Raw genomic sequence first — 17500 nt, 5'->3', positions numbered from 1 at the left:
GGTGTAGATCTCCCTTTTATTACATTTAGAGTGTTGTGGGTTTTCGGTTTAGTTTAAAATATCACCTTTAGTTTGGTTTAACCGCTCAGTTTAGAGTTTGGACCTTTGGAGATCCTTATTTTGGTCCAGAACCCAGTAATCTTTGCCCAGTGGGACATCCCTACTTATTTGTACTTTGTTTTAATTCCCCACAGGCAGAATTAGTTTTATTATTCCCAACCTGTGGATGGAAAGATTTATGTTGTTTTGTAGTTGTAAATAAACCTGATCATCATTTTAACTTTTAAATCCCGTTATTGTCCTTTCTTTTTGCACACGAGCCAAACTCCCCAGGAAGAGTCGTAACATCACTCGCCTCACGCACATAAGTGACCAAAACAAAGCAGCATGGAGACACTCCATCTCCAACCACCTCTCAGGCAGCGGCCTGCACTCCCACGTTCTACACGTCACCAGAACATAACCAACCGCAACACAATAAAAGCAGTGTTATACAAAATGGAAGGCCTGTAGTGTTTATTCTCTTACAGTAACAATTTATCAATTTTTTTGAGGAATTTATTTGAGATTTTCTGGTTTTTGTTAATTGTGCAATAGAAAAATAATCATTAGATTAATTTTCTAAATAGTCATTAGAATAGTCGACTATTCGATAAAATAATCGTCAGAATAATCGTTTTAAAAATAATCGTTTACCCCCAGCCCTAGTGGACAGAAAAGTGTAGAAAATTGTTTTCAGCCCCAAGTGGATAGAGGAGTGTGTTTTCCCTGTGCGGGATCAGACGGGGGCTCGGGTTTCTGAACTTAGGAGCTGCTCTTGCTTTTCTCTTCCCATAATTTTAATTGTTAGTCACAATTAAAACCCTTAATGTCCTTTCTGAGAAAACTAAAACTGAGTTTCCATTAAAAAACAATTTTATGAATATATGCCCCAAGGTAATCTGTCCCAGTTTAGATGTTTTCTACAGTAGATTGTTGTTTCTGTTAGACTGAGTGTAGCTTTTAAAACGGTTTGTCTGTGAGTCTGAACCCTCACATGAAGATTCCTGATGCACTCTGTGTTTTTAGGACAATCGTGGAAAGACTGAAGAAGAAAGTAAATCTCTAGATGCTGAAATGATTTACTGAAGGTGTCTAAAATGCCTCTGTCCATGACTTTGTAGAACATGCAGTTATTTGTTGCTGAAAACAGCAACAGTTCAGTGTTAAAGTGTTGCTGTTGTGGTACGTTGTGTCACAACTGCAGGCAACAAAAACAGAACCGCTGACAAGCGTTTCCACACGAACAAGTTCTATAAATATAAACTTAGTTCTTAGTGTCTGAATTTAACCCAAAGCCATGCATCTGGGAGTTACAGGGGGTTCGAGTCTTGCCCCCACACACTGACATATTCTGGAGCAGCCATGATTAAACCACCAACCTTCGAATCCTCAGCCATACTTTTTTCAGTTTTGCTCTGAGAACATGTGAGACTGTCTTCAACCGGTCCCATTGGCTGGTGTTCTTTAGTTCTGAAATGAACAGGAATATTTGGTAAACATGGTTATTTAATGTTCGGTCCTTCGGTAATAAGTCACCCGTTTCTTTGTCTCCATGTTTCCTCAGCTTCTTGGCAACACCTGCTGTGTCCTTCCAGAAGAAACCAATCAGCTACAGCCTCCTCATCAATCCCAGCAGTCTGTTCTCCATCTCAGCAGAGACGGGTGAAATCAGCCTGACCCGCGCCATCGATTACGAGAGCGACCAACATCGTTACTTGCTACTGGTGCGGGCCAGCGAGGGTCAGGACAGCATGAGCAGTGCAGCAGAGGTTTGTGAGCGTTTGTCAGTTCTAAGTCATGTTGGAGAGAAAAGATCCGTCTTCATGCTCCAAACTTGATGACACAGCAGGGTTCTCTCCCCGGGCCTCCAGGCCTGTAGTCAATACTCCTGCCACTGATAGGTAAAGAGTGGGCAATGGTGTTTTTGCCTGTGTTTGTGTGGGTGTGTGTTTGGTTTGCTGTGTTTGTGTGGGTGTTTGTTTGGTTTGCTAAACATCTCATGAAGCACAGGATGGATTTCTTAGAAACTCTCAAACCGAAATTACTGGATGCACATCAATAAATGCCCTTTCTTCGTCCTCAAGGCCTCCACACTCGGCCGGTACTTACCAAACTCCAACTCAGTTATACTTGACATACATGAGGCTAAAGTCCGTGCTGGTAGTATCTGAATGTCATACACAGCTACAGGGTATCCGCGGGTCCTTAAAAAGTCTTAAATTAGCTTTTCCAAATTTAAGGCCTTAAAAATCCTTAAAAATGACAAATAATCCTTAAATACAGTTTCCAAAGGTCTTAAATTACCAAAGACCCAATAAACAAGATTCTATTATTTCTGTCAAATTTTTCGTGAATTTCTAGTTAGTGTTCAGCATTTTTTGTGTACGATGTTGGCGTAAGCGAAACCGTACACATTCAGTTGGTTGTGAAAGGGGGCTATCTTTAGATGAGCACATTAGCTGGTTAAGCTAGTGGGAGCTCGCGCCATGGGGAAATGCAAGTTTAATGGTAACTGGATGGTTAATCCCACGTTCGCGAAGTGGTTAGCACCGGTTCCAGGCAATAGCTGGAAATTATGGCTTAAATTTAATTTTAAAAATAGCTTAAATTTGGTCAAAGTGGCCTTAAAAAAGGTCTTAAAAAGTCTTAAATTTGACTCCCTTAAACTTGCAGATACCCTGAGCTAGTGCTCGGGATCTTCGCTCAACACTTTGAGCTGTAACTCTCTGAAAGTCCTTCATTATCTACAAGTTATTTACTTTTCAGGTCCTTTAAACATATTTAACTTAGTAAACACAAACATAATTATAACTCAGTGACTTTTACAGATAAAAGGCTTGCTGCACATGCTGACATTTTACTGCAGATTTACTTTGCATGTTCATGTTCATAGTTTCAGTTTTACCCAATTATTTTCTCCAACCATCAGTTTAAACTCCTTTCACTGATCACCGTAAACCGGCTGTTTCACAGACATCATTTTGGTCTTTTATTTGCTATTCACGTACTTCACGAGTACGGCAAACCTAGTCTATCAGGTGGTGTGTGAAAGTGAGCAGTAAGGATTATAATCATCTCTGAAAGTAGTTACATATGCTTTGGAAACTCCAGATTATCGTGAGGCATCTGAGCAAGCATGCTTTGCCATTGCTTGCTAACTGAAACAAATGTACCCGAGAACTTTCTATAAACATTCCTCTTTTCTTTTCATCTCCACACCCATGACCTAACTCCTATCAAATTTCTTATGCACAGTAAAATGAGAGAAACGATTTAAAGGCAAAAAGTATAAAATTAGTAAAGCAGTGAAATGTCATTATGACCCTGAAGCTGATCTATCAGTATCAACTGGATTTCCTGCAGTGGAGGTCATCTCCAGCTTTCTGTGTGTAAACATGCAGAAGTCAACAACAGTCAGCTGTCTGTCTGAAGGGAGCTTGAACAGAACCTTCTGCCCATGTCCAGTTTAAAGTGTAAACCTTTTCTTCAGCGAACCCCTAACAGATTTGTCTGACTGAGAATGACAGCGGTGGAACTCCCAGTGATTTCCTCATGTTGTCAGCATGGAAGGCAGAACAGAGGCTGAGGGCTGCAGGCACTGAGGCATCTGGTCTGGTTTCCATCATTACTCTGGCCCCGGGCTAAAACATGTCCTGCTGAACTGATCTGTCCTCAGCTGCTCCACTCTGGAACTCTGGCCCACAGAGACCCAGAAGCCTGAGTGGAGATGGAGCGGGAGACGGCACATGGAGGACAGTTGAATTCAGAGTAAGACCCTAACCCATCCATAGCTCATTGTATCATTTCAGATTTAAATTTCAAAATTCAATCAACAAAATGTATTTGATTTGTTAAACGGTGGTGTAATAATTGAGCATAAAGATTGCCTATAGAGCTCCGGGAGTTGACGTCACGTTTCCCGGCATGCAACAGTTCAAATCAAAACGGCGCCATCTTGGCAGGTAGAAGCCGGCAGCTGGACTATTTGTTATTATCAGAAAACTCAATCAGACAGGAAATATGGTAGATTCCTGTTGTGCCCCAGGATGCAGAACAGACGCGGACGACATAAGGAATGAACCATCTACAGGATTCCCCAAGATCCGGAGCGCCGCAAACGTTGGATCATTGTAATAAAACGCGCTAGTGACCGGGCTGAAATGAAGCTGTGGGATCCCGAGAGTAAAGGTTTTCACTTATGCAGCGACCGCTTCATATCAGGTACTTAAACCAACGTTTCCTCAACTGTGTATGGTATTTATTTTAAATGCTTTTATTACGATTCTTAGTGGGCTTCCTAAACTTATTTTGGCGTGGCTTTTTCTGTCTTATTACTCATAGCAACAAGTAAACGTCACGTAAAACGTTGCCTCGTGAGTTCTGCGTGCTGCCGTTTACGTGTTTTATGATCACAGCAATTAACCGGCTAAGCTGTATTTAATTTTTAAGCAATGGTTGATCAATTGTCAGATCACACATAAAAAGCACTTTGGATTGCTATTATCTGTCTCACCGAGACAGATCTTAGACAGATCCTGAGACGCTCCTGCCTGACATATTTATTTTATTCACGAAAAAAAAAAATAAACTAGTGATTTCTTTTGGTGTTCAGTTTATACATTCAAACAGCACAGCACTCTATTTAAACTACTTACATGTAAATCTATGTTATTTGTCCATCCATCCATCCATTTTCATCCGCTTATCCAGAGTCGGGTTGCGGGGGCTGTAGTGTCGAGAGGCCCTGACTTCCCTCTCCCCAGCCACCGGAGCCAACTCCTCCGGATAAATCCCAAGGGGTTCCCTGGCCAGGTCCAGTAAGAAGTCCGCTCCGACAGCTTCTGGCGTCGGAGCCGGCAGTAGCGTCGAGAGTCCCAGACCTCTCCCCAGCTCCTCCGGCCGGGGGAATCCCAAGGGGTTCCCCGGCCAGGTCCGGTAAGAAGTCCACTCCGACAGCTTCTGGCGTTTTTAAAAAGTATCCCAGGGGCACGGTAAGGGTCGGAGATGTTTAGTCTATTTAATTTCTGACTATATAAAACGATTTCTTCTGTTTTAAAGTGTGAAGTAAACTCCGACGAAGTAAAATCCAAGCCGATCCCGTTCACGTTCATGGTTACATCCGTGTTTGTTTACCTTTTTTTCCTGCCAAAATGGCGTCTACTAACTGAGAGTCACGTGGGGTCCGGAGCTCTATAATTTATCTTGTGTTCGTATGTTCCAGTCTGGTTAGGTGTATCTGTTGGTGCATTTAAGTCAACTTGAAGGATTAAAATTACTGTCATCTGTTTCTTCTACAGTATTTAAACCATTGTTGTTTTTTAAAATGTACTGGCTCAAAATAAACAATATTGAAATATCTGCAATAACATGAAATTAAAGTTCACCTTCACTCATATTTGAACACAACTGCCTTGTAAGTCATACTCTGAAAAGCTCTGGTGCTCCTGTGTGAGGACAGAGAATTCAGCTGGAGAAGGTACGTGGCAGAAGACGGCATTTCCAGCCTTTATTTCCTGATATTTGGGCATCTGTCCTCTGATTGGCTAACAGCAACACAACTCTACCACCAACTCTGTTTGCTCTGCAACGTTGATGTTTTATCTCCACAAATAACTCAAGCTTGAATGAGCTCTGCCTTGTTGTAGAGTTGCTAATGCTAACGGTTAGCTTCTAGTAGCCAAGGTGTTCCCTGGTGTTTCCTGGATGCTAAACCTGCATAGTAGCGCAGTTGTTAGCATTGTTGCCTTGCAGCAAGAAGGTTGCAAGTTAAAAACTTGGCTGCCGCCTTTCTGCGTGGAGTGGCATGTTCTCCGCAAGCATGGGTTTCCTCCGGGTACTCCGGTTTCCCCACAGATCACAACTTTCCCCGTAGGTTAAAAATTGTACGTTGCTTTGGATAAAAGCGTCTGCCAAATAAATAAACATAAACAAACAAAAGCCTTCCCCGCTGTGAGTTAAGATGGGTGAGTCTATGAATTTTAAAACTGCAATAGGAAATCCAAAAAACAAATTAGCTATATTGTCTTTTTAATGTCTCTTAACAATGTTCTAACATAGTATAGCTGTAAATATATTGTAAAAACAAAAAACAAAAGCAGAAAAAAAATAACAAAGAGGTTTCCTTGCATTTGTCTAATAATGTCCACCAAAACATGTTTCGAAACGAAAGCAACTATTGGACCATCCAGTTGTTGGAATGGACGCACCAATGCACTTCCCTGGGTCCTCCATTCATTACACACTCATGTATTTAGCAACAAAACCACCCGCTTCGAATGTTATCATTCCCATTCAATGGCCGTTATCACCGGTTATCATTCCCATTCAGTGGGACCAGACTGGCCCTCCTGTGCCTCAAGAGTGGCTGATCCGTGCCGGCTGAGCCCTCTAGGAGGCACCGGAGGGCCAGTCTGGTCCCACTGAATGGCATGATAACATTCGAAGCAAAATAAATAAAACCATCATTTCAAAACGGCATTTTGTGTTTACTTGTGTTATCTTTGACTAACGGTTAAATGTCTTTGATGATCAGAAACATTTTGTGTGGCAAACATGCAAAAGAATAAGAAATCAGGAAGGGGGCAAAGAGTTTTTCACACCACTGTACATGTATTGCTATCTGTCAAAGGAGCAAATGGAAGTAATGGATTGGTGTGCACTGGACTCATCAAGCTTGACTTTAATTTGCAGGTAGTTTTCAAGTTTCTCATTCCAGGAGTGATGGCTCATGTGCACCATTAGCTACCTAACCAGCCTGAGACCTGCCTGCAGCATCTCAACTGTGTGCTGTGTGCACTTTTCCATATATGTATGTTTGAGCTCATCTTGCTTTATTACACATGACTTCCTCTCACCTCCCATGTAATCTTGCCTTTCCTCATTTTTTGTACATGCATTTATTACATTTCCATCCGTCTCAAGGAACTATCGCTGATTTCTTGTAAATACAGAAAGCCAGAACATTTTAAGGGAAATTGAACCAAGTAGCATTTCAGATTAAAATCAGCAGATTTGAAAGAATACTGAGAATTAGAGCTTTTGGTTTAATGAATACTGCACACAAAAATACTTAAATACGATATTGTCTGTTTTTAACAGGTGTGGTGATGCCAATAATTTAGTCGATTACCTGGATTTCAAGGTCATCATGAATGAGAATGACCTTCTCTAATGGTTTTTTCTGATTATAGTCAGTCACTGAGTTCTTCATGCAGGCTGAACATGAAAACTGTTTCCCACACCTATCTCCTGCTTTAGCTTCTGGTAGAAAATTGATGGAGATGCTCAGTTCAGAAAAGCCTGACAGATCCAAGTCATACTGTTGGAGAGAGGATGGGAGGGAGGACACGAGCGCGGCACGAAGAGGGCGATGATTAGAGGGATAATAGTTACAGTTGTTGGCAGGTCTGGTCTTTGGTGACTGATCTCTTTTTCTGGTAATGACTGACTCTGATCATGAAGCAGAATATTGGAAAAAAATCCACTCATCCAGCCCTAAAGATGACGCTGCTGCAACACACAGCAACAGACAGCCAGTGCTGCATGAGAGAGTAAGGTGTATGGAGGTCAGAAGCTCCAAACGTTGGATTTGAAGTTAATTTCACCGTATCTGGGACCTGGTGGATGTAGAAATGATGGTAAAAATGCAGCTAATGTGACAGACGTAGCAGCAATGTAAAAAAATAAAATAAAAACCTAAATAGGTGGCAGATGCGTTACATATGGAAGTCAAAGTGTGCCACATATTCTTTCCATTGGATCAAATGATCATTACATTCAAGGGAAGGACATCCCTGAAGCTGTACAAACCTGACAAATATGACTAGGAAACATTTCTCTTGAGTGAGGCAAACATAAATATCAGAAAATACAATAAAAAAGTTAAACAATGAAATTAAAAGTTCTAAGGATCTTTACATATGTATATATCATTAGAAAATTCAAAATATGATGAAAATGTCTAGATAACATGTAAAAATAAGGAATATCTGTAAAAATGATCCATTCCAATACAGCAGCCTGATGGCATCATAATATGCAAATTTGATGAGTGAATTTGCACAAACTTTGGGTCCCACTGAAGATTTTTCTCATTTACAGTTTACCTTTATCTCTAACCATTTCTAAGCTACAGCCTTTTGAAGTAGTCATGTGAAAATTGAATATTTTCTTGAAAAAACTCTAATTTCATATCCCAAACTAAGTGTAAGGAGTTTGCAAGCTTTTTCAGTAAGAAAATCATGAACATCAGATTGACCGTTTGTTCAAACACAACCAGACCACAGCTACAGCCTCACAGCAACAATCCGGCTAGAATGCCAGCTTTCAGTGTGTTTAGTGATAAAACACTGGAGGACATAGTAAATACCTTAAACTCATCTACCTGCTGTCTGGAAAACCTGCCGTGCCAACTAACTTCTATAAAATTGTTTTAGCTGCTTAAAAGTTGATGTAATGAAAACTGTTAATTGCTCCCTAATGTCAGGTATTTTCCCTAAATAAATAAATGCTGCTGTTAAGCCTCCCTTTTATTGAGGAAATTATTGAAAAGGCTGTTATGATCCAGCTGAACAGCTTTTTACAGACACACAACCTGCTAGATCGTTTTCAGTCAGGCTTTAGACCACACCACAGCACTGAAACGGCTCTTATTAAAGTAATAAATTATATTTGTCTAAATACAGATTTAGGCAAAACTTCTGTCCTGATGATGCTCGATCCCAGTGCAACGTTTGATACTGTGGACCACAACATCCTTCTTGATAGGCTCAGGAACTGGGTGGGACTTTCCAGGCACACCAATCAGACAGCGGTTATGTTGTTACTATTGGTGATCACAAATCAAAGCTGATCACCATGACATGTGGGGTCCCCCAAGGCTCAATTATTGGACCACTGCACTTCAATCACTATATGCATAAACAATGACAACATTGTCCATCATAGTTATGCAGATGACACCCAGATCCACCTAGCTCTAGTGACTGTGGTCCCCTAGACTCACTGTGTCAGAGTTTGGAGCAAGTTAATAACTGGATGCAGTCAAACCTCCTCCAGTCAAACAAGACTGAAGTTATTGTCTTTGGAAATCAGAAGGATAGGATCGAGACTATTGCTCAAGTTGAGCAGTGGAATAACGACAAAAGAAAAGAAAAGAAAAATCTTGGGATCATAATTAATTCAGACCTGAGCTTAACTGGTCACATTAAGGCTATAACTAGAACGCCGTTTTATCATCTTCATCAAATAGCTCAAAGCTATTTTCTCCTCCAGCTGACTTACACGCCGGCACACTGGAGCTTTTTTCCCCAGAGTACGACTTACAAGACATTCATTTCTACAAGAGACCTCTGCAGTTGTAGCATATGAGTAAAGCTGACCTTTAAAACTTGCAAACAACATCATTTGGTCACATGTATAGCAGTTTTGCCTATCAGCTTGTGACTGGTGTGTGTGAATGTGGTGCGGTAAGCTGGGATCAAAATAGCCAGCCTACTTGAATGCTTTCCAGTGAGGAAATCCAAACCATTTAGTTATTAGATGAAAAGTCTGCACACAGACCTGCTTTCAGAGGCGTCAGCTTGATGCTGTTTAGTGCTGCTGACAGACTAGAGATGCAGGTAGATCATTCGGACCTGATAGAAAAGACTTACTGACAGCTGTAAGTCATTAACCTTTAGCTTCACTGCTGTTCTGATGTTAAACAGTCTTTTAATGAAACTATTTACAAGCTAAGGTTAATGTTAGTGAAGGCTTGGGTTTCAAATATCAGACATGATTTAGTGTTAATGCTTTTTGTAACTTTAATCCTCCCACTGTCCTAATGGGTGTGACCCTGTGAGAAAAGTTGACCATTGAGCAGGATTGATGGTTTGTCCCTTCAGGTCCATGTGGCGCGGGTGAGGTGGTGCTTACTCCTCACCCGTGCCACATGGATCTGAAGGGATAAACCATCAATCCTGCTCAGTGGTCAACTTTCCTCACGTGGTCACCCATAAAGACAGTGGGAGGGATAAAACATTCTTGTCATTGCAGCCATATTTTAGTGACAGATTCATGTAACCATTGTAACTGCCTCAGCAGTGGAGAGGGACGCAGGAGCTGCTCTGATCAGCACACAAGATTAAACAAGAATAAAATGGATTTATAGCTATTATTGCGTTTTCCGTTTTGCTGTAACTAATTCCCTGCTGCTCTCGCTCATGTTAGTGCCATCTTCTTGTGCCATACGTTGTCAGATTCAAATTGGTTTTTGACCGTGTAATTGGGACTGTTTGACGAGACAGAAACAGGGTTGTAAAACCGTAACGTTGCTCCTGTAATGCGGCGAGTAAAGAGGCATGTACTCTCAAACTGGGTTATTTCACCAACATATTATGTGTCAGTATTTTAAATAGAAATAAAAAAATCTAACATGAATCAACTTGTTGTTTATGTTATAAAACAAATATGCATCTTATATCCTCTTATCAATTATCATGCTACTAAACCACGTTGTTCCAAACTAATCACCACTTCTACAGTTGTGTAACAGGTAATAAAAACATGACATTTAAAATAAAGCTTAAAAAATAAGTAAATAAAGCTGGTACTACACAAATCCACTTACACTTAGAAAATTAAAAAAAATAATACAGGTAGAAACACAAAGGCAATAGGCTATTACTGTGAACGTCAAGAAATAAAAAATGAGGAAAGATAGAAAATGTTGTTTCCAAGAAGAGACAGCATAAAGGACACAAACAAATGTGCATCCAGATATTTCCCAGGCATATCACCTGTTGAATGTAGCACTGATGTTAGCATGAAAAGGGATATTTCCAGTAACAGATACACTGTGGAGGTATGCAGTCTTACTGCAGTGGGAATTATTAGCCTACGGTAGCATTCTGCTTTACATCTCGGATGTCTCAGTCTGCCGCTAAGAGCTGTCCATAGCCTCCGCAGCTGTGTTTCACATGACGTAGCGTCCATGTCACCAAATACAGCTTGGGGTCAGGAAGAAGTCACCAATGCACAGAACCCTATTCATTCTGCTGACCATGGACGTAATTTTCACTTTAGAAGTGGGGGGGACACGGGGGTGGCGGTGGGAGGGGTATCTTTAAAGTATGTTCTAATAGGAAACAGGCTTCAACACAAAAGGTTGTTTTCTGCTTGGTCCTAGAGCTCAACCAGTGTCAATTTAATATAAAGTAATATTGTTTTTGGATGGTAAAAAGTGCAGGGGTCAAAACTTGACTTTGGAAAAAGTGGGGGGGGACATGTCCTTCCTGTCCCCCCCCCCAAAATTACGTCCATGCTGCTGACTCTGTGTCAAAATGCTCAAATTCTGTGCGCTTTATGGTTGTCGCACATGCTCTAATTGTGACAAAGACAAAGAAGGTGGCTGTTGGGTATTTTTATATCCTAAAATGAACCACACAGGAGAAAAGATCAGTAAAGTTTTACACGCTGCAAGAGGCAGCGGAGAGCAACCGGCCAAGAACCTGCAAAGGCCCATGCCCGATCAACTCTGGCCTCCCCTCTGCACCACAGATGGTTTTATTGAAACACAGGGAAAAAAGGACAAAGAACAATCCATCACTGTCTACGCTTAGCCCATTACAGTGCTGCTTTTAGGATAAGGCAGGACATTCCAAAAAGGAAGTCTTAATGTATGACTGACAGCCAGAAACTCAGTAACCATGGATACCTGTTAGGCAGGCTACTCCCCAACGCCCATGCAGACAAACATCAGGGCTTATCAGCCGCAATCCATAGCCAAGAGGAAAGGAGAAAACCCTGTGGCTTACTTCACAATCATAAGATTAATGTATGATTACTTAAAAAGGAACATTTAAGACAGTAATACATTAAAATACCTAACAACTCTCCCCTGAAATGTGACTCTTTAAGTAATAAAAGATAAACCAAACAATACTTGAGGACTTTTACGCCTCTTTGAATGATAGAAATCAGAGTCATACTAAAATATGAGTAAAAATGTGAACTTTTACTTAGCTTATAAGGGTGTTAAATAGAACCCTATGTAGCGAGATGAAGGTTCTCTGATTCGTGCCAAAGGTCACATTTGCCCAGCTGGGTCAAGCTGGGTCAAACAGTACTTTGAATCCACAGATTAAACTCAAGGAGCCATGATGTCTGCTCAAGATCATAACATCATCTGCTGTTCCGTCCCAGAAGGACACTTCAAGCCATGATGATAATAATTAGATAATAATTAATAAACTTATGATTTTATTATTGTTTGAAATAATCATTAATACATGATCACTTGTTCAGATATAAAGGTATTTTAATTACATGAAATGGATTATTGTGCTTATGATTAATTATAATGATTATAAAGATGTGTTCAGCAAAGAAGACCTTCACCCTGTTCAGCTGACAGAGTTCTGATAAACAATAACTGCAGCACGTTTTTTTTGACGCATGACCAAGCTTTCTTCCGGAGAGAGAGGGAGGGGTTCTGAGAGAGTTTGGTAAAATCCAACCATCACAGATTTCACGTCCAGTTCTTCAACCAACACCACGAGGAAAGGAGAACGGCCGTCTCCTTGACCCTCTGCAAGCTGTCTGTCACGCCGACAGAATGGCTAAAGAACAAACGAACCGTAAACCAGCTAGCGCAAGACTCTCCCAGAGTCATTTGATTTCTGAAGTTAATTTAAATACGAAACTTGCATCTGCCAAACGCTTCGTACAGCCGTGTACCCGGCTACCACTCCGGACCAGAGTATCGGACACTCGGCGTCTTCTCTGCCAGCCCCGAGTGTCATCTTGGATGAACCCATCCTCCGATCTCCGGATCCACAAGAGGGTCAGCTGTTTTGGGTGAGGTAGAACACAAAAGATGACGTTTGATGCTGTTTTCTCTAAAAAAAAATAAACTCAGTTATCCGCAAAACATCATTTCATCCAGAACACCTTCCATTCCCTCTGAAAGAAACCTTCTGAGAACTGCATTCACGCATTCAAAACTCTGCATTCTCAATTTTAGCTCCATCCAACACAGGTCTGCTTTTAAACAAGTTTAATATCAAAGCTGTTAAGGATTGTCATCAAAATTGCCATTTATGAATGTCATTTTATGATTGTTGTTTCAAATCTTTCAGTTTAAAATTGTTAGTAAATAAATTTCTTTATTTTTAAACTTGCCTCATTATTGAAACGAAACACAGAAAAGGGTTGCATTTCCAGTTTATCGAATGAAAATAATCTTACTGAATCTTCTGTTTAATAAATAAACTTTGCTATTAATTTAAATCTTAAATTAATATTTCACACCACAACACCTAGTAGAGATAAATGTAAAAACTAGAATGTAATAAGTAAAACTAGAATGTAATAAGTCAAATAGAAAAATACATTTTCATACCAAAAGACCTGAGTAAGATCTTAACAACCCAAAGATCAACCATAAAAACCTAATTAATTAGGAATTATGACATACCTTACCCATGCAAGATTTAGGATGTCCAAACAACCTAACGATTTTAGCTTAGCCAAATAATCCAGACATCAACCTCTACATGCTACCTTGTGAGTAATTTAATATAGGTGTAGTCTTGATTTATTAAGCTAAACTACACTCCAGCACCTCAGCCATCTAGGCCAGCTCAGTTTTCATCAGGACCTTCAGTTAGATCAAAGTGGTATTCATGATAACCTAATGCAAGAAAAAAACTCACAATATGATGAAAAGTCTAAGGTGAGGAGTTGGACACTTGTGAATTTCCCTCCAATTTGCACTTGGATCTTCTTTATGTCCGTCATTTCCTCCTACAGCTGCACAGAGGCCTTCTGAAGCAAAGAGGAAGTCTAGCGCTATCTGGTGTTCCATAGTGCGAAGAGCTGCCTTCTCAGGATCATCTGCCCCATCCATCGCTGTACAGAGTTTTCATCCTTTGTTGTCAGAGAATCGCTTGTACACCTGAACAGGTTTTAAAACTCTTCATCGCAGGTGATTGGATCTCTGTGTGCGCTTTCTGAACTATGGCTCTTGAAACCAACTGAAACTGCAGATCCTGTGGAACTTGTGCTTTTGGTCCGGGGTGATGTCAACCCCAGGGTTAGGGATGGTTCTCTGCATCAGTGTGCTCAGGCCCTTGCACTTTGCTGCAGGTGTGGCAAAGTGGAGCAATTAACTTGCTTTCGCCCGTCAGTTTTCCTTTCCTGCATAAGGATAGCATGGAAGCTACACACAGTCTCATTCATGCAGATATTGCAGTTCATGTGGGATTTTCTTCAGAGTGGTAGGGCATGAAGTTGCACTCATAACAACTTGTTATGAGTCCAACCTGGTGTCCCAGAGCAAAGGGAACCCCAAGGTGCTGTTTAACACCATCAGCAGCATCGTCTCTCCTGCCTCTCCTACAGCCTCCATCCACTCTGTTACAGACTGTGAGAACTTTCTGTCTTCCTTTGTGGACAAAGCCAATAAGGTTAGATCTAGCATCTCTCCTTCAGCCTTATCGCTGCCTCTCCCGACTCCAACCAGGCCCATCATCCTAGATAGCTTTGGTCCTGTTTCTTTGCCTGAGTTAACCAAACTAGTTAACTCTATGAAGACCTCTGCATGCCCCCTCCACATCTTACCCTCATCTTTGTTTAAAAGTGCTTTTCAGTCCATCGGTCCCAGCGTGCTCTCTATAATTAATGCTTCTCTGGTTTCTGGTCAGGTCCCTGCTTACTTTAAGAATGCTGTAATCCACCCGCTTCTTTACTCATTCACTGCCAGTGTTTTTCAACATTTTTACAGTTTTTTTAAGAGTCACAGAACGTTGCGCGCTAGGATGATGTGAACACCAAAATAACAAAACAAAGAGTAGACTCCCCTCTTAAATTAGGTAGATTCCACGTGTTTCGAGCGTTATCCGTTCTTTCATAATGCGTTGTCGTATTATGATCGGCAGAAGCTTTTCTGGTTCACGCTTTACTTTTTTTTTACAGCAGCGGCCCAAAACAATCTCCTAACACATGGATTTTCTGCTTCCTGATCACGTAAAGTACATGTGACGTACGCAGATGAAGATCGACTTTAGAACTGGGATGTTTGTTCTCACGGTGCAGGGGCTCGTTCTCATGCCCACACAAAAAAAAGGGCAATTGATGACTTTAGTCGTCTTTGGCAATGAACGGTTGGATTTAAAAAGATGACTTTTGTCATCAGTGGCAGTTAATGAGTTAAAAAACAGAGTCTAGACGCCTCTCTCCATAGCAGCTTCAGACCCATCTCTAGACTTCCGTTCATCTCCAAGATCTTGGAAAAGGTTGTGGCTAAACAACTCACAGCTGCTCTTGATGAACATAACATCTATGATAGCTTCCAGCCAGGTTTTCGTGCTACTGGAGAGGCTGAGAGACTGGGCAGGCCTATCAGGATCTGCTCTGGAGTGGTTCTCCTCTTATCTCTCTGAGCGCTCCTTTTTGGTGGCCGTCTCCAAGTTTAGGTCCTCCGCCACCTCTCTTACCCATGGTGTCCCACAAGGTTCTGTGCTGGGGCCTCTGCTATTCCTTCTCTATCTGCTTCCTCTTCAGCACATCCTGAGCTCCTTCAAAGGAATCTCCTACCATCTTTATGCAGATGACATCCAACTGTACATCTCCTTTAAGCCCCATGAGATGTCTAAGCTGCAGCTGTTACACACCTGCTTAGACTCTATCAAAACCTGGATGGCTGGGAGCTTTCTACAGCTGAATGAAGATAAGACTGAGATCCTCATCTGTGCCCCAGACAAGCTGGTTCCCAAAGTGAGAGACTCTCTTGGTCAGCTTGCTTCTCACACCAAACCTTCTGTCAGGAATCTTGGTGTGACCTTTGACCCAGCTCTCTCCCTGGATTCTCATGTCAGTTATCTTGTTGGCTCTTCCTTCTTCCATCTCAGGAACGTTGCTAAGCTGAGTCCCATTCTGTCCCGCTCTGAACTTGAGACAGTTCTCCACACCTTCATCTCTTCACGCTTAGACTACTGTAACTCTCTTTTCACGTGTCTGAGCAGAACCTCCCTGAACCGTCTACAGGTGGTTCAGAATGCCTGTGCTCGGCTTCTGACCAAGTCCTCCAAACACACCCACATCACCCCGCTTCTCCTCCAGCTTCACTGGCTGCCAGTCAACTTCAGTGTTCATTTCAAGATCCTGGTTCTGGTCTATAGGGCCTTACATGGACAAGCACCATCTTACATTGGTGATCTTCTTAAGGTTGGTTTATGCTTGACGCGTCCGCGAGGTCCGCACGGCTCCGCGCGTCAAACTTGCGTCATTTTAACAACCACTCCCCTCCACCGCGCCTCCGCACGGCCCAAACTTTCCGCACCGTGCACCTAGAAAATTTTCTAACCACGCAGACTGTCGGACATGGAAAAACATGGCGGACCGGCAAGAACTAGTATGGCAGAGGTTCGTAAATACAGACATTTGTATGATTCAGCTCTCAGAGATCACCGTGATCAACATGTTGTTAATAATTCTTGGAGAGAAATAGCTCGCACTGTCGGAAAAGACGAGGACGCTGTTAAAAATGCTGGAATGCCATGTTGTAAACAGTCATTTTTACTTCTACTATGGTGTAGTGTTGGATGCATGTTGTAGCGCTCCATGCTGCCCCCTACAGTTTGGGAGAATATTGGCTCACCGCAGAGACAAGCCGCATGAACCATAAACGCTGCAAGTTGTGAAGCGCGTTCCATCTGCGAGCCGCATCACCAAGCGGAATGTAAATGCGTCAAGCATAAACCAAGCTTTAGTCCCTACACCCCCAGCAGGTCCCTGAGGTCCAGTGATCAAAACCTACTGGTTGTGCAGCACCAGGCTAAAGGTCAAAGGTGACAGATCATTTGCTGCTGTGGCCCCCAGACTCTGGAACTCTCTCCCCCTGAGCCTGAGATCAGTGGACTCAGTGGTCTCCTTTAAAAAGCAGCTGAAACTCACCAGTTTATGATGGCTTTTGCATGATCACCACCCTCTCCTTATTCAGTACTTATTCCTCCTTTCCTGGGATCCCTTGATTTCCCTCTTTCTTACTCATTTTCTCTCTCCCTTTCCTTAAATTGTTCTTGTTCTGTTCTCCTTTTAAACGTACTTTTAATCACAATTGTCTATTTTTGCTAATTTTAAAAATATTTCTAATCATTTTCTAAATTTTTTTTTTTTATATGTTTTGTTTTTGTGAAGCGCCTCATGATTTTTACCTTGAGAGGCGCTATAGAAAAGATTGCCTTCTTCCTCTAAAAGTAGCACAACTCACTACTTTTCCAAGCAAAAACAGGACAGCAGTTTAAAGCTTCTCTGGACCCTAAATATTTAACCAAACTTGAAATAAAATCGTTGTAGGCTTCCTGGCTTATGAAAGGCTTTCATTTGTTTTGGAGTTTAGTACAAGGTATGCAGCAGGAGATCTTGATCACTTCAGCACTGGGTAAACCCTCCAGTTCGACGTTTTAACCTAAAGAAT

The 17500-nt window shown here is 41.6% G+C and overlaps 1 protein-coding gene across 1 annotated transcript in view; it reads left to right on the top strand.

Annotated features, from left to right (window-relative positions):
* The window catches only part of si:ch211-186j3.6 (neural-cadherin), a 640545-nt gene that overhangs the window by 169927 nt on the left and 453118 nt on the right, over nucleotides 1-17500 (top strand). Inside the window, exon 4 of the mRNA XM_054732672.2 lies at nucleotides 1607-1811. Coding sequence (XP_054588647.2) covers nucleotides 1607-1811 — 205 coding nt within the window. The remainder of the gene's footprint in view (nucleotides 1-1606; nucleotides 1812-17500) is intronic.

The sequence above is a fragment of the Nothobranchius furzeri genome, chromosome 9 (assembly GCF_043380555.1).
Source record: "Nothobranchius furzeri strain GRZ-AD chromosome 9, NfurGRZ-RIMD1, whole genome shotgun sequence".
Classification (NCBI taxonomy): domain Eukaryota; kingdom Metazoa; phylum Chordata; class Actinopteri; order Cyprinodontiformes; family Nothobranchiidae; genus Nothobranchius; species Nothobranchius furzeri.
This window is presented reverse-complemented; position numbering and strand designations above follow the sequence as displayed.